At 36.6% G+C, this 18,018-nt stretch overlaps 1 protein-coding gene across 1 annotated transcript in view; it reads left to right on the top strand.

Annotated features, from left to right (window-relative positions):
- The first annotated feature begins 961 nt into the window (after window positions 1-961).
- The window catches only part of LOC146485320 (uncharacterized), a 40,323-nt gene continuing 23,266 nt past the window's right edge, over window positions 962-18,018 (top strand). Inside the window, exons 1-15 of the mRNA XM_085103645.1 lie at window positions 962-1,107; window positions 1,494-1,852; window positions 4,233-4,397; window positions 6,216-6,326; window positions 6,410-6,532; window positions 7,241-7,337; window positions 7,960-8,178; window positions 10,480-10,856; window positions 11,822-11,989; window positions 12,484-12,594; window positions 12,769-12,885; window positions 13,516-13,606; window positions 14,457-14,831; window positions 15,912-16,034; window positions 16,564-16,686. Of these exons, the coding sequence (XP_084959771.1) occupies window positions 1,029-1,107; window positions 1,494-1,852; window positions 4,233-4,397; window positions 6,216-6,326; window positions 6,410-6,532; window positions 7,241-7,337; window positions 7,960-8,178; window positions 10,480-10,856; window positions 11,822-11,989; window positions 12,484-12,594; window positions 12,769-12,885; window positions 13,516-13,606; window positions 14,457-14,831; window positions 15,912-16,034; window positions 16,564-16,686 (2,638 nt within the window). The 5' untranslated portion in view covers window positions 962-1,028. The remainder of the gene's footprint in view (window positions 1,108-1,493; window positions 1,853-4,232; window positions 4,398-6,215; window positions 6,327-6,409; window positions 6,533-7,240; window positions 7,338-7,959; window positions 8,179-10,479; window positions 10,857-11,821; window positions 11,990-12,483; window positions 12,595-12,768; window positions 12,886-13,515; window positions 13,607-14,456; window positions 14,832-15,911; window positions 16,035-16,563; window positions 16,687-18,018) is intronic.

Here is an 18,018-nt window from a genome sequence, read left to right as displayed (position 1 = left end):
CTCTTTGTCGAACTAACATCAAGCAATTTTCCGTTTTTTACCAGGGACCTAAATTTTACAACTCCTTGTGTACCGCAATCGTCAACTCGTCCTCCTCTATCTCCTTTAAGAAAGCACTTAAGGCGTTTTTATTTAATAACTATTAGTAGTTTTCATTTTCTTGCAGCTTTTCTTTTCGTAATATATCCTTCCGTTTGAAATTGTAATTGCATGAAATTGTAATTGTATCCGTCGTCGTGTTCTTATCTTCTTTTTTGATTTCATCTTGTAAAATAATAACTGAGAAGACCTGATTAATATAAGCTTCATAGTTTCCTTAGGTCTTTTTGTTTTTTGTTTACATTGTATTTGTGGTGTGGCAAAATAAATGAATAAAAATAACAATAAAATAAAAATGGTTTTCATCGATATAAACACCCGGGGTGAATGTCCAGATGTTCCCTCAATTTTAAGTTATGCTAAGGAGTTGTTCACTGCTGGGCCATGTAGGTTTAAAAAGGCATCTCTATTTTGAATTTCATCTGCCTACTTCCACTAGCCGAAAGTCATTATCACCGCAAATAATTTGTCTAATTCCATTTCTTTATTTTTTTCTTTTAACTATAGTTTCTTTTAGATTATTTATTTCCACTGCAAATAATGATAACTAAACTATTATGTAAATAAATTGTACAACAACATTTTTTGGGCAAAGGATAATCGTTTTAATTGCTGGAATGTCGATAAGTTAACTGCAGCTGAGAATTTTCTGAAATTAATTAAATTAAATAATTAAACAAAATTGAATAACCTTATCCAATGTGAACGTCCGAGGATTAAACAGGCATTTAACAAATATTAAACTGAAAGGAGCCTTTTCAATCTGACGTGTAAGGGTTACATCTTAACCTCTCAAAAAGGATTTCCATTAGAAAAACACTTCAAGTCGAGCCAGAATAATTCATTCGTGAGCAGACGAATATGATTATCACGAAAACGTGTTGCATTTAACATTCACTGCATGAAGGTTTTCCTTCAGCTGAGGCAAGATGTCTGACGAGTGCTATCTCCCCCTGCACCTTGGCTTTGTGTTATTTACAGTTGTGCTGTTAATTGGAGGAAGAGAAGGTAACTGCAAAACCCCCATTTGCTTTAATTTGGACTTTTTTTAGTATATGTCGTCATTTGTTCTCTTAATTGTAGCGCAAAGATTAACAGACAGACTTGGGGGTGGGGCGGAAGTAGATCGCTGTGGAAGTAACCAGATAATAGATAATTTGGGGAGGTAGTTTAAGGTCTTTAAACCTTTTTTTAAAAGCAAATATTGCAATTTTTACAATTAATGGTCACTTGCATAGCTTCCTTGTCATTTTGAATTAATGTGAACTGCAATTCTTTGTTGGGTGCTCAAGGATGGACTATACAATCAAGCAAAATACATTTGAGGATTAATTTACTAATCACAAAAAGGTATTCAGTCTTAGCAAGTCTTTGTATATTCTCTCCTTTAATAGCCGCCAGTTTTAAGGCCGGAAAAGTCAACATGACGACATCCAGTCCAGGACTGTTCGCTTGCAAGAAAATATCGTTTTCTCAACCTTTCAATGGCGGAAAGAAAGTGAAAGTGTTTGCCTCATTTGGTCATTCGGTGGAAAGAAGCCCAACTCGTGGTAGCGGTGCAGCTATTTGGGTTGAATCAGAAGATCAAAATCAATTCACCACCTGTGTTTCTGAATACGGTGAAGGTTCTAATGGAACAGCAGAGGTGAATTGGATCGCTGTCCAATCCGTTCCTTCTGGGGCTCAAATAGGAACTGCTAACTTGGATTCCTGGACTACTGGGACAGAATGCAAAAGGATCGACTTCCCACAGGTTAACATAATAAGTATTTACATTAGTATTTATTTATTTAATGAAATTTCAATTAGCAAAAAAGAAGTAAAAACACCTCTACCTACTGGCTTCATTTGTAATCAGAGTTCTAGGTTTAAAATAGGATCTTAAAAGTAACGGCCTTTTGATTCTGTTATCAACTTAAGCCAGTTTTCAATAGAAAAAGAAACCGTCGGTCAAGTCAGACAATTTCCCTTCCTTGCGAAAAGTTAGACGGACAGTATTTTCAACCTTATTTGCCAAAATCATTCATCGCTTACGGGACGCCAATTTCAAAGTAAGCAGTCGAGACCTTTTTTTTTTTTTTTTTTTTTTCAAAATTGATTTGTCCTCTCTATTATCGATATTTTGTTTAACCTAGACTTTAGAAATTACAGAAGCTTGGGCTTGGTATAAACTTAATTATCCATTGCAGTTCGTTTATTGAGGTTCATGTTAGAAGTTCAAAATCATAGCTTTTTTTTCTCACGGTTCTAAACCATAAGCACCCAGACAGAGGTGCAAAAGCTCATGAGCTACTAATCTACTTTTCAGACAATGCTGGCACAAAATCAATGACACGTGACGATTTTGAGTGAGTGAGTGAGTGAGTGAGTGAGTGAGTGAGTGAGTGAGTGAGTGAGTGAGTGAGTGAGTGAGTGAGTGAGTGAGTGAGTGAGTGGGGAGGTGGGTGCGTGAGTGGGTGAGTGGGTGAGTGGGTGAGTGAGTGAGTGAGTGAGTGAGTGAGTGAGTGAGTGAGTGAGTGAGTGAGTGAATGAGCGAGTGAGTGAGTGAGTGAGTGAGTGAGTGAGTGAGTGAGTGAGTGAGTGAGTGAGTGAGTGAGTGAATGAGCGAGTGAGTGAGTGAGTGAGTGAGTGAGTGAGTGAGTGAGTGAGTGAGTGAGTGAGTGAGTGAGTGAGTGAGTGAGTGAGTGAGTGAGTCAGTGAGTGAGTGAGTGAGTGAGTGAGTGAGTGAGTGAGTCAGTGAGTGAGTAAGTGAGTGAGTGAGTAAGTTGGTGAGTGAGTGAGCGATAGTGATCGTGATAGGGTATCTTTATTGCGCCTTACTTTCCAAAGGGAGATATTTGTCTAGTTACCATAAAAGGTTCGATGTTAACTAGAATAGCGGATTAACTGAAACAAGGAGATTACAATTTAGAATAATTGAAATAAAAACAGTGAAACAACTCATTATTTACATACTGATTCTAAGAACTTTTTTTTTTCTTCTGGAACATTAATTTGAATTTTAAATATTTTTTTTTCTTAGTTGCGTCTTAAGGGAGGAACGAGCATTCTTGATATGTTGTCCATTTAATTTATTGCTTGTGGAGGGCATTCGTATTAACTATCACTATTTAATACATCAAAAAAATCTTGCGTAACAAAAAAGCTTTATTTAAGAGAGGATTGTTTGTTTCATGTAGTGGGCTTTGCCAGTAACTAAAAATTGAAGTATTTATGTCTATAGTTAATGGGTTCCGCCCAAGTTCTGTCCGACAGGCAGGCTTTGTGTGTACCATGGTGTATTTATTGTTTCTTTGCAGAACTTGATATGGACTTTTTCAACTGTGCTTTTTTTCAAAATAAGTCTTATATGATAATAATTCAGGTTCCCCAATTTCGCATTCATATAATAGTATAAGTTTGAAAAGAGCATCAAAAAGTTTATTCTTAATTGTAATTGTGGTCGTATCGGAATTAGAGAACGACCGTTTTATTATTGTTGTTATTAGTAACCTCTCAAAAACCTTCCCTTATTCTTGTATCTTTGATATTATAGCTAAGTCTTCCTTCTTACTTAGCAGTAAAATTTATTCTTTCTTTTTCGTCATACTGGCCCGCCTAGATTAGCTTTGCTACCTTCGGCGCCGAGAAATTATACATGTAAATTTATCCAACACCAAATAAACTTGAAAGTTGAATTTGAAGATAGAACTTTGAAAACTATTTTTTTTTTACCAATGCGAATGCGTGAGGTATAATGACCAGATCAAGTCATTTCTATCCCTAAATATGTTTGTCTGTCTGTCAAAGATACGTTTGGCTCTATTGTCCTCATTTTGGTATAAAATTATTATATTTCATTATATTTTGAATTTAGGATGTTTTTTGGCTCTTCTGAAACATTAAATATGTGTATTTACCTACTTTTTTTTAAGTGGTTTCATTTTCTAGGGTAAGTAAATACCGTATCTTATCCTCATCATTTATGTTAAAAAAAAAAAAAAACATCCTGTGTTGTAACGAGAGAATGCAGCTCATTTCTAATGTTATTGAGTGGGTGAGTGAGTGTGTGAGTGAGTGAACTTTTGAATGGTGATAACAAGTACCGTTCAATTATTTTTAATTTCGTCTTGTTTTATATTTGATTTTTTTAGCGTTTTATGACTCCACCAACTGTACTTGTAACCCCTTCTCACAAGTTAGCCAAAAGACCCCAGGATGCCATGGCGCTGTGGATTCAACATCCCAGTGTGGACAGTTTCACTCTTTGTGTCCGTGAAACCAAGCTTTTTGATGGCTTACACCAAAACATAAAAATTGTGAGTAATTACTTCGTATTATTATTATTATTATTATTTTTTAAGATATTGCTTTTGTCTTCTGTAACTTAATTCTTTATGTTATAAAGAAATAAACTCGCCCTTTTCAAGGGTGAGTTGGACGGAAATAGAAAGTGTCCGGACTTGACTTCGAACATTCGTGCCTATTGGAGTGAACGTAACAATAAGCACACCTTGTGACTTTTCCAAAATTAATATAAGGACACTTTGATTTTGAAACCTTTATTGTGAAATGAATCTCTTAGAAATAAATCGAAAAACGATTTTGACAACGATGTTGCTTCTTCCTCTAAAATGTCTTTCTTCTTTGGTTATAAAACATTGTCTTTATGGTACTTTTCCCATTTTACATTTTGTTAGTTTTATCATGGGCTATAGGAAAGAGGGTTTCGACTAAATAAAAATTATATTTTATCTCATATAAAGTTGAATTACTCACAATGAAGTAGTCTTTTGTCCTTTCTGATCGTTGCGCCATATTTATATCAAGTAGAATAGCCTAAAAACGTTAACCCTACGTTTTATTCAGAGCTATACTGCAAGCGTTCGTTAAGTCTTGGTTACCGCGCGTCGTACTCCAATCCCAGATGCCGGCACTAAGCACGCCAGCGTTAACCCTTATGAGTTAACACTCGCGCTCCTAGCGCCTGCGCCTGAGATTTGAGTAGGACGCTCGGTTACCAAGACTTAACAAATGCTTGCGATATAGTTCTGAATCATAATGGCGCGTTGTTAGGGTTATTCTAAAAGAAATAAACGTTCTTAGGTCAATTTTTGAATGTTTTGATGATGTGTTGGAAAACCTGAAAAATCCAAATGAGATAGTGAATCCAGCAAAGCGGCACTTAAAGTGTCCCTAACCCTTCAATTTGTTTTCTTTTGGTAAATTTCCGTATCTGTGAAGAACTCATTCTCGAAATGTTTTTTTCTTTTTCTTAGAAATATTGAATCCTTTTTTTTTTACGAGCGCTAAAAGTAACTGAAATTTTTAAATTTTTGTGCGCTCTAAGCCCCGCTGAACAAATTTTTGTCTCGTGGGCTCATTAGAAACGAGACAATGAGAAGCGTTCGATATTGGACACTTTCTTAGCTGTGACGTAAGAAAAGGACACCATTCCAAAGCACGAAGCGTTGAAAGTAGGCTGATTCCTTTCTCTACATTTCGAGAGTTGCTGCATCAAAAACCACACATTTTGCAACCATTCTCTCTGTTTACAATTGAAGCATTATCGCGAATCTTCGGATATTTTTGCGCGATGTCTTTTTCTTACGTCAAGCTCAATATTTGGACACATTTGGCCGAGTGGGGGACTAATGCGAACGATATGTGAGAATATTGACAATATTGCCTTCACTTCTAGTGCTCGTAAAAAAAAAGGATTCACTATTTCTCAATTTTTTTTTCGAAAATGAGTTCTTGATAGATATAAAAATCTACCAAAAGAAAACAAATTGAAGGGTTAGGGGCACTCTAAGATCAATGGCTTAAGTCGCAGGCCATTTCAGTCCATTGTGCCATTTTGTAAACGTAAATTGAGAAACAGTTTTGGACTTAATGCATTGATCCAGATAAAAAAAAAGGCGTGGGCTAAGAGGAGAAAGGTAAAAGGGGAATAGGAAAGTACAAACAACAACAGAGGTGAAAAGAAACACCAATGTAGCATGTCCAAACTGGTATAGTAGCCTGTCAGACAGTTTGGTCAAATACCCAAAAGATTTTAAAAACTTAAATGAGAGGGTTATATTCGATTAAAGAAAAGGCTAACTTGAGCAATCATTTATTTTGCTTTCTTGCAGAACTGGTTGGCATTTACTAACCTCAATCTGGACAATTTTACCCTGACGAACAGTCTGTTGTTTGCAAACATTACCTCACCATCTCGCAGAGATAACTATGCTTTCTGTCAGGTAAGGAGAAGTAAATAAGGAAAATTAATAACTGTCATCATCATCCTATACGTTTATGCATATTTGTTTATTTTTTCTCATAGAAAATCAACTTTACAGCTCCATTCTTTGTTCCTCCTGTGGTAGTGGTGACGCCTAAACGCAAGTATAACAATTCGCGTCTGTCTGCTGGATCTGGATGTGACGCAATTGCCAGCTGGATTGAGGTCCTTTTTTTAACTTTTGTTATGATTATCGTTGATCCAATAAGCAATTGGTTAAGAGAAAGTACGGAGGCACAATTTTACATTACCTTATGAGAATACAAACAAGTTCATTAATCTATTTTCTACTTACTTCAAATTTTATCACAATACTGGTTGTTGTTGTTGTTGTTGTTGTTGTTGTTTTATACCTGATTTTGAGTGTACTATGAGAAGAGTTCCACCCTTACTAGACACTTAACTTACTCAAGCAGTCTAGGGTCTGGATTTGCAAAGAAACTCAACTAAAATATAAAAAAATGTGAACTTTAAAGTGGCAAAAAAGATAAATGATGCAACTCTAGCATTGATATAGTCTGCCAAGACCGAAGTCTTCTAGCTCCATCTCGATTGACCACATCACCAAGAGACTTGGAAGACATATAGTACCAAAAAAAATGTATTCTTTGAATCCGCAATGGACAGTGATGAACGTGCAAAGTCAGCGCGGGTGGGATACCTGCCCCATCGGCCTATATAGCCTTAAGTTATGATTGCTATGGATAAATAAAATACCAGGGATATTTAAATTTTGTCAAATTTCCGTTTATTGTGTGGGAAAAGTCAGAGAATGTGGTGGTTTTTGCTTGAATAGCACATAAAAGCTTTTATTAAAATTTACATCACTGCTATTTCAAACCCCACAAATGAAACAATTCTGTTCAATTTTAGCACACATCCACAATGGAAACAGAAATTTGTGTGAAACACTATAACAGTGATGTAAACAACAAAGACGCCATCCAAGTAGATTACGTGGTTATTGGAGGTACGCAAAATCAGTTGTAAATGAAGACCAAGCAACAATTTATGTATATTTCCAACAATTGTTATATGAATTCTTCTTTAGGTATAAGAAAAGGTCAAAGTCTTAGGCTAGGACAAATTCTCATTGACGTTATCTTTTTATGCGAACGATACAAATTTTAACGCACGAATGAAAATCTATCCGTTCTTCAACCCACACTTACAGTGTTGAGCCCGTGTACCCAAATCGGTTATGTTGTCTTTTGGAGAAGTGGTGGGAAAGTACTATGTCATTGACAGTGGATAGCATGGTTTCTAGGTCAGATCATGATACATTGGGAATGGCATATATTGAAATATTTGCCCCAATCCCATTTGTCTACCATTTCAGGTACATTCATAGCAGATATGACGCTAATACTAATACACTTGTACACATCTCCATGTTATGTGGGGTCAAAAAGAATGTATTTGGCCTTTGACATTTTAGGTTTTGATATCTGCCATAATACCAAGCCAGATACAGGCGATTTCTTATATTCATCCTCCCGCTGAACCCAATTTCAAATCTACACGCTCTCTTACTGCTTCCAACCGGATGTTCTACTTTCTCTTAACATTCCTTCCTTTGCACATATTTCTAGACTTGGATCCATGTTTAGACGTCACGTGCGATTACCACTGTCTTTGTAAGGCTTTTGGGCCTTCCGATGCTCGGTGTGTCAGTGTTGAGAACTGTCCCTCATTTCAAGAACCAATCTGTTCCTCAAATGGTACGACTTATGACAACAAGTGCCTATTTGAACAGGAAATGTGCTTGCTGCAACTGAATTTTACAGTACAACATCCTGGCAGCTGTGAAGGTATGCTTAGTTACATATAGGTTGAATTCTAGATACGTCTCTGGAGACTGACGGTAAAAAGACATTATGTAAACCAATAATAAGCAACGTTTACTTAACATATGACTACGGCATAATACTCTTTTAAAAGATGCGCATCGAGACACTAATATTACGAAAACGTGTTTCCATTTGGAAAGGAAAGATGTTACACTTAGACACATTCACAACGCTGGAGTTCCTCTAAAAGCTATCGTGAATTAGTTCCAAGTCGTTTAAAACTCAAATGGCTAAGAAACTTAAAGGGAACCTCTACTCCGAAAACGAATGGTAAATGGTTGGAAATACTGTCTAAATTGTAAATTTTAGTTCAAGTCATATCTAATTTTAAGCACACTTGAATGTTATTTCAACTTTTTAAACTAAAATTTAAAATTTAGACATTATTTCCAACAATTTACCGTCCATTTTTTTTTTTTGGAGTAGAGGTTCCCTTTAAGAACTTGAGGTCATTTTATTTTATAGTCGAAGATAACTAAATCAGGTTAGGTGGTGTGCAGGATCTGGCTTATTTTAGGAGTGGCATTCGATATGCGAGCAGGAGCGGGAAGCATCACAATTAATCGGTGGGGGTACGCTATTCTATGCTTCTTGAGGAGTTGAGATACGGGCATTGCGAGGGATAATAGAAAATACGAGGTTAGAATTTGACATGACTTCATGTATTGACAAGCATTTCATATTGCAATAGCAATGGATGATGACCATGTAAAATATTCATATTGCCAATTTTCTATAAATTCAGAAACAAAATTTAACGATTTGGCTGGGATCAGAATTTTGACGTAAAGAAGGACGTGATGGCGGGAAAAACGTGCGAAAAGGCGAAATCTAAAGAGCTCATTGTAGACACGCGTACAAAGCACGAGTTCTCAGGTGAATTAAGGCATAGGCCTACATTCCTTTCCCGAAAAATTGAGGGGGTGGTGTAACTTTGTTACCATTTTAAATAACACAAACTGGCTTTACGATCTACTTGATAACAATACGTTATAGAAAATGAAAGGGTTAGAGAGGTCATATCTTGTCACGTGACTTACCGGAGTTATTTTTAGCTTAAAATTCTTTAAAGCAAAATGGTAAGCTTTTTATTACTTCCTGAAGGCTACCACAAGTTTTATACTGTTAAGAATATTGCGTATATTATGTACACGCTTGGCAACTTTGAGATACCTAAAATTAAAGGCACGAAAACAACAACGATTTTTATGGGAGACTGGGCACTAGTATAAAACATTGTTTATTTTCACAGCTAACAAAAAAAATCGATAATTTCCAAGCACAAAATTTTTATTTTCGCCCTTCTTACCTGTCTGGTACCAATAAAGGTAAATCACTATCCGTATAACCTGTTACAATTTTTGGTGTAAAGTTTTCCAGCATTTTCTGGCCTTACTGAGTCACGTATTTGCGTACGTCTTACATACCAAAATGACAAGATTTTAAACCTATAGGTCTGCTTAAGTCTTACGATACTAAGAGGAAAGCCTAAGCGTAAGATTCGAAACCGCGGTCTTGCTTGCAGACTCACATTGCTTGCTACAGCGCCGTAAAACCTACAGTTTGGAAACGTTACATTGACGATATTTTTTTTTCTCTGTGGGACACTGATAAACTGACGATATACAACGTGCCCAGCCTCAAACATGTTTTAATGGAAAAATGGCACTTAATACAAACCCAGCCTTTCCTACGAGAAATCTTCAAAGAGCCACCACTAATTTCCTTTAAAAAAGGAAAATCTCTAAATGACATGCTTGTCAGAGCAAAAATATAAAGAGGTTACACATCAAAAATGTTTCCATTGTTAGAAGTCGTGTAGGCCTGTCACCCCTTGCTATTTGCGTACGTCTTACATACCAAAATGACAAGATTTTAAACCTATAGGTCTGCTTAAGTCTTACGATACTAGGAGGAAAGCCTTAGAAAATAGACCACCCCTTGACTTTTTGATCGACAAAACTGCCAGACCCATGCCTTAATTTACTTGAGTTTGACGAATTGTTACAATTCTTAGTAAATTACTTTTTTTTCTCGAAAATTAAAGTAGAAAAAAAAAAAAAAAAGATTAGGTCCTCCAATAAAGCATTTCAAATGTCCCATTTGTGTTTACATGGAAAACCCGAAATAACGCCCTTATATGTCTGCCAATTCTTTTCAAATATCATTTCTAGTCATTTTTACTGATATATTTTTTAACCATAACAACAATTTTTATCTACAGTCACTTAAGCTGATTTACATTTTGTATCATGATAACAGGATTTCCATTTCAACGCGGTCGTCGTCACATGCCACACATTCCATCACTGGGGTACTCCCATTGTGAGGTAATCCGTTTCCAACCGTACGTTTTTTACCCTGACAAACCCATTGAAGTACAGATTACTGTCAATCACATTGACACCAGTGACAAGTCCTTTGTCCATGATGCCGCAGTTTCTTGGGTTGAACACGTAAATTATTATCAATTTACCGCCTGTGTGATGGCAGCCGGTTTTAACGAACGCAAATCTAGTGCTAACGTGACCGTTGACTGGATGGGTTATCAGGGAGCTCCAGTTGGTGGTGTCAGTGGAGAGGTGCGCATATCACAGTGGTGGACTGGAACGACTTGTGAGACTGTGAATTTTCCCTCGGTAAGTGATATTTGTTTGTTTCGTTTCATTTTTTTTTTCCTTGTCATGGTGGGGGAGGGGTGGGGGGTTGCTGTTCGCAAGCTTTTTTCCTCAGGTCAGAAGTGCACATTTAACTATATCTAGACCTGGCTTTCCTTTGTTTTCAGGGGGCGGAGGGAGGGCCTAGGCGAATTCTGCGCCCGCCTTATTAAAGCTACGGCAGTGACACTTGCATGATAGATAGTACGCCCAAAGACGTTTTTTTTTCAGTTCCACAACGTTAATTGACGACGTCATATGACGTGTTAATTTTGTCATGATTTCCAATGGCAACCGTCTTGGACATGCCATCTTGCATTTCTGAATGCATTAGCCAATACTTTCAAAAGACGCCGAAATTGACATAAAAAGTTAGTCGAAACTAACACAGGAACACTATTAAGAGCTAACAATCCAAAAACAAAATACGGTACGTCAGAAAAAGAATTTTACTTCTTCTTAAAACTGAAATGTTTATCCCCCCCCCCCCCCCCTGAAAAAAAGTACAAAACAAAACAAAAAAAAAACGTCTGAATTCGTTGCCATGGTATTATCAAAGTCAATGAACACTAACTGCGACCAGATCAGATGTTTTCCAGATAAATTTCTGACTAATTCCAGAAGAGCAAGGGCGTTTGCTCAAACACTAATAAAAAAAATTATTTGATATCAAATTCGCCGTTAGTAGAATCCCCACCTCCAAGCCGGTCTAGATAGTTTAATGCCAGAGTCACACGATAGATTTCTTAAATTATTTCTTAAATTAAACTGAGACTTTAGCATGCGACATTAAATAGCCTGGTTCGAGTATTTACACTACTTGTGAGAGTTATATTCATACGATGCACTGTAAACTATAAAGGTATTTTGCGTTAAGGTAGCATCGGTATAACTAAGTCGCATAATAAAAATTCTACCTTTTATTTTTTATTTACTTTACTTTACAGGGTAAGTTTTCAAAGAAACCTTCCGTTTTTATTACCGCGGCACACCACCATGCTGGACTAAAAAGGGATGCTGCCAGTGTTTGGTTGGAGGACCTCTCCCAATCTTCCCTGAAAATATGTTTGAGGGAACTGCAAAATTACGCAGGCTCTCATGAAGATATTTACGTTGTAAGTGCATACAATTTCCTGCTGTTTTGCCCTGCGTTTATGTTTTGATTTAACCCAGTTCATGGGTGCCACATACGGCATCCTTACCTACTGCACAGAGGGTAAGGAAGAAATTAGTTTCAGTCAAAGATCTTCTTTGTTGAGTTTTTATAAGATTGCCTGAAAAACCCTTTTCAAGAACACAATATTTAAACTTTAATAAGGTGAAGCGCATCGAAAACATGTAAAAAACTGAATTATCAGTTAATTATACTCTATGTACTCATTCTAAATGGAAAATATTATATCGGCGTAAAAATATTAAGCTTTCTTGAATTCTCTCATTTGTACAAACACCATTTAGAAAACTTAATCGGCTATTGTCTACTTCTCTTAAGTGTAACATTAGGTCAGCCTTCACTCTAACTGCTTTTGTATATAGTAAAGTCACGCGCCCAGTGACATAATAGTGTTACCTACTTTTCATAAGATTTTTGTTAACTTTTTTTCTCTAGAGCTGGTTGGCGTTTTCCTCTCTTCACAAGCCTCTCTTCTCGGAACACAGTTCAGTTTATTTTGCAAACTCTCAGCCTCCTCCTGCTGATTTCAATAATGCCTTCTGCAAGGTCAGTGCACTTCGTTTTTAGTTTAAACTGCAACGTTTTGCTGGAGAGAAAAGACTATGTTTTCTTTTTGGACGTATATATCCTTGACATCCGCAGGATCGCCAACTTCAAAGTGGATTATATTAATTGATTAGTAAATGAAATCCTGTTCTAACCACTACGACTTTTTCATAGGACATAAACTTCACTAAAGTATATCAAAATGCTCCGAGTGTTTTCGTTTCATCAAACCATTCCTCAAGTGGTGGAAATCAAGATCCTATGCACAATTCCATAACAGCTTGGGTGGAGGTAGGTCAGCCGCTTCAATCTGTACTAGATTTGTTCACCTCACCTGTTAGAGATATCACTAGCTGTAAGAAATCCATTAAAAACTGGAGAGAATTTACCATGGAGGTTTATGATTCATGAAAACATGTTACAACGTAACACGAGTTTTCTAGGCTTTGATGATAATTAACATTTCAAGCTTTTGCAGCGGTCTATGTTGCCGCGTCCGGACACCAGTAGACAATCAAGTAGAAGGACCATAGCTTTAAATTTTAATCATCATTTTTTTAATAGTGTAAGAATGCTCACGTGGCATAGTGGACAAAGATTTGATCGAGGTCATAAACTCAACTGTGCTAAAAACAGTATTGCAGTCTGTGAGTCAACTATCTAAATAATATACCATTCAAAGAGCTCGGATCTACCTCTCTAAATAACGTTATTTGTTTTTTGGTTTGTTTAAACTGCATCCGTGGCACCAATTATATTTTAGATAATTTTCTGTAACTCACTCAATTACGAACGATCATAAATCTCTAAGGTTTACTCGCAAAAATTACGCAGGTAGAAGGTTGTGATAACAAAGGCGAAGTCTAGGGAACAAACAATAAAAGCATTGAACATTTCATATGTGTTTGTCTTATTTTACAGTACATCAACACCACCGGAGCTCGAGTATGTGTAAAGGAATTGTATGTGTCAAAGTATGACCCGCTCTCCATATCATACACTGTCTTGTCAGGTAAGAGTACAAAAAACTTTTACGTGCAAGTAATCAATTATTTCATGAAAGAAGACAAATAATTGTTCAATGAATAGATCAATGGAAATGAGCAATGTACAAATATACAGATTATTAAAGAAGTAAAACCTAAAGATTGGATTTTCAACCAAATTGGGCTAACCCAATAAAAGGTATATTTAATTACTCTTGTTTTAGGACAGGACAGAGTAGTGGGAGGGGGGGGGGGGGGGGAGTTCTGTTAGCGTGTTCTCTGTCTTTTTCAAGGCTTTCCGTAGACGTTTCTTAGGACTATTTTGGTTAAATTTAGGAACTATTTGTTTCCATCATCACGATATATATTGTAATAAAGGCCAACTTTTAACCAACAATGCCATCTGTGTTTTTAATCTCTGCCGGAGGCCTATCAAGAAGCAGCAAAGTATTTAAGCAGATGACATTCTGCACGTTGAAGATGCAGGGGATTTGTAATTTGCAGAGGGTTTTTTTTTTTAATAAAGTTGAGTTTGGAGCACCATTCAAGATGACGCATATTTTTACCATCACTTCGGATGCCGTTATAGTCCCTGCATTTGCACTCCCCGGAACCGCATCCCAGCAGTGCCATAACCCATAATACAACCATTTTCTTGCAGAGTACGTCATAAGCTATGAATTAACCGAGGAGGACGAGTTTGGTTGTTTGTCTAAAACTTTAACATCACCCAATTTCAATTATTTATGACTAGCCAAGGTAATTAAAAACTAACACGGCTGAATCATAACAGAATTGGTTGCCTGGTAACAGAAAAGTTTCCTACGGAGAAATCACCACTGAATATATATTTTTTTATGTACTCTGTTCATACAGACATATGCCAACCAGGATGGAGTTACTTTGGTGGTTACTGCTACTTCACAAGCCGTGCATGCGCCTCATGGCTGACCGCTGAATCAAACTGTTCAACAATGCACTCAGATCTAGTGACCGTTCACAATCAAGAGGAAAATGTCTACATCCAGCATCGCAATAACGGCGAACGAGGTTGGATTGGTCTCAATGATAGAAGTGTTGATGGATCGTTTGTTTGGACCAATAAAGAAGTGAGCAACTTTAGGTTCTGGGCGCCGAGACAACCAAACAACTGGAGGAATGAAGACTGTGTGCATACTTTGGGTGCCAAGCATGGTTACACTTGGAACGATGTGTCATGCGATAATTGCAACATCTTTACTTGCTTTACAGGTAGAGTGCAGTAGATATGTCCACCTCATATATAACCGTGCCAGAAAATGACTTGTTGATATTGTTGGAGAAGAGTGTAGTTGCGAATTCTACCCCAGCCATTATGAACTGATTTAGCGTAAATTTTCTCTAAATATCGTCTCTTTAGTAAGCGTCACTCCTTTAGGCGATACTGGTGAAGCCTTGTTATCTATGAACGAATGGTAATACAACAAAAAATAATTATCCCAAATACCTACACTGATATGTCCTAAATATATAAATAAATAAATAAATAAATAAATAAATAAATAAATAAATAAACAACAAATCAGCAATCAAAAGGCTAGCGAGTCAGCCCATAGGTAAGTTAAAAAAAATGTCGTAATTACTGTCGAATTTAAAAAACCCTCAATCGAGAGATTTTTGTCACCCAAAATAACTTTGCAAGTATCAAAACTACAACAAAGTGTGATAGAGGCTTTTTATTTATATGCAGGATAGATAGTACGTGCAGATGACACTTTTGATGTACGCAATGGACGTTACCATGTCATATGACGCAGCAATTGTGTCAAGTTTTCAAACTGTTTACCATATTAGATTTGTTAGTGTTAGAAAAACCTCAAAAACGGACAAAATTGATCAAAGACGAATAGAAATAACTCAAAACCACAATCATAATACAAGAACATGAATTTACTGTTAGAAACTCCATCTTTAACGATTTGACGATCTTTTTCGATTTCTCTGAAACAGGCCTGTTATTTAATTGTTTGACACTGGTAACATTGACATTGTTTGACATTGGTAACATTAAATTCACTAAGTCTTGGTAACATTAGGTAACATAAAGTCTTGGCAACATTAAATTCACTAAGTCAGTGATCAAAATTGGTTACCATGACAACAAGAAAATAATTGAGGCCTGGCCTACCATGCCAATTTCTTTTCCTCGTAAGTTTGGGAAAAAAAAAACATGAAGTTTCCTGTCGTTTGCACAAATATTAGTAAAATTTCTAAACGTCGACAGTCAAATCGGGAGAATATTCCCCGTCTGGATGGGCTTAATGTCGTTGTCTTTTTGTTGCATCTTTTCAGACCTAGACGAATGTACTACAAACTCATTTGACTGTGACCCCAATGCTGCTTGTCAAAACACCGTGGGCTCATACACCTGTGGCTGTAAATCTGGATATACGGGAAATGGCAAGATTTGCAATGGTAAGAAGTTAATACTTATTACTCAAGTAATCCAGTGTAAAATATAATTCTGTTCTCATCTGCGTGGAAGTGGTAATGCTGGTAATGTTTTGACCGAGGCGATGAAAACGACGACGGTAAAATACCAAATACGAGACTGAGGATAATGGTCACTAACTCATGACCGTGAGCACAAGAATATTCATGTAATTAAAGAAAAATTGTGCAGTAAAAGCGTGAAAGTTACATCAGACATAACATATAGCACATTATTGCAATACAGTAATTGTAGACAAGCGTTACATCAGTTCATATTGTTTAAAAGTAACAGTTGGATCATCAGAGCTTCCAGCAGTGTTCTTTGTTTTGTTTTTGTGGTTTGTTTCGCCAAATGAGTGCGGGTGTTTTAATTTGGGAACGACCAAAAAGGCTAGAAAGGAGAGAAAACCAGGGACACTAAGAAGCTTTCTGACATAAAAAAAAAGAACTTAGAAAATGCAGCTTACCACAATTTCCATATGCAACGTTTGCTGTCATTACCCTTTCGTAGATGTAGACGAATGTGTCACCAGCCCTTACAGCTGCGGTGTGAATGCTTCGTGCAGAAATACCGACGGATCCTACACATGCGTATGTAATTCTGGATATTCGGGCGATGGACAAATATGTACCGGTAAGTATCTTTTTTTTTTTTTTAATTTGTAGCTTACTCAAAAGAAGCAATGAACCTATCTTAGCGAGTGCGAACATGACATTTAGGAATACAAACTAAAATTTAAAGAGGCTGGCAGCAGTTTTCCCGGACTTACGGTGGAAGTTTTGAAATTACAATCTCGCATAGAAGATAAACTTCGATCTCCTTCATACTACATCATTGTCTCAACATATGATAAGTTAAATTTGTTCATCGATTTCCAAGGACAACCTATGACGATAGCACATAGCCTCTCATTTTAAACATTGTCAGTTATCATGAAATCCTTCTCTTTTTGTTTGTCTGGGTCTATTCCATTGCTATTCACGGCCTTTGAATATTTATGATTACGTTGTGCAAAACTTAAAATTACAACGGAAGACTTGAGAGGTAGGAGTATATACTTATGTACATTTTACGTTTTGAACCGACTTCAGGTGACCATAAATAGTCAAAGAACGTGAATAGCAGTGAAATAGATCCGGACAAAAACAGTTAAATAAAAATCTTGTTCGGAGAAAGCGAATAAGGGCTGGACCTTGACCAAGATTCATCCTTCTTATCTAAAACGGTTCTTGAGCCTTAAACTTGCGCGAACACCGAAAAGAATTCTTATTCTAACCGCTTGTTATTCAACAGAAAAAAAAATGTTGGCGCATTTTAAAGATACCTCGATTTCTGCAAAGTAGGAACTTTTTCACTGATCTGTGCTTTACTTTAACTGTTTTTAAACGTTGATATCTTAAACATTAGAGACACCCATCTAGCTCAATATACATTTAAAATGTTTTGCTATGAGGAAAGACCTTTCAACGAAAATTAAAGAGAAAATGTCAAGTTTTGTTTTGCCAGCGGTATTGTAGTCCGGCAGACTGGTGCAAGAATTGTGGGATTTATGGTAAGAGCACCGAATTTTGCACAAAGATGGACAATTACCTACTAAACAATATTAGCTATGGACCCACCTGGGATCTATCCCATAATTGTAATTATAACGGATTAAAGGTGGCCCACTACACTTCTAACATGGAAACGAGGCTGGGTGAATTATTTATTTATTTTCAGCAAAGTGAGACAATGTATGGGAAGAAATTAACAAGTTAGACCAAAAAAGTTAATTACAAAATGCATTCTGTGACATTATTGGCCTTCTTGTGTGATCACATGGCCAACCACGTGACCAAATACGCGTTTTAAAACCAAGCACTGGACATTGTAATCTTATCCTGCTTCTCTCAATTTACATGTTAGTTATTTGGTCAAGTTCATACATAGAAACTACGAAAATACTATTGACCCATTCGGGATCCA

Source organism: Pavona decussata, unplaced genomic scaffold (genome assembly GCF_977016875.1).
Source record: "Pavona decussata unplaced genomic scaffold, jaPavDecu1.1 SCAFFOLD_27, whole genome shotgun sequence".
Classification (NCBI taxonomy): Eukaryota; Metazoa; Cnidaria; class Anthozoa; order Scleractinia; family Agariciidae; genus Pavona; species Pavona decussata.
The sequence above is the reverse complement of the archived record's forward strand: the minus strand, read 5'-3'. Positions and strand labels throughout refer to the sequence as shown.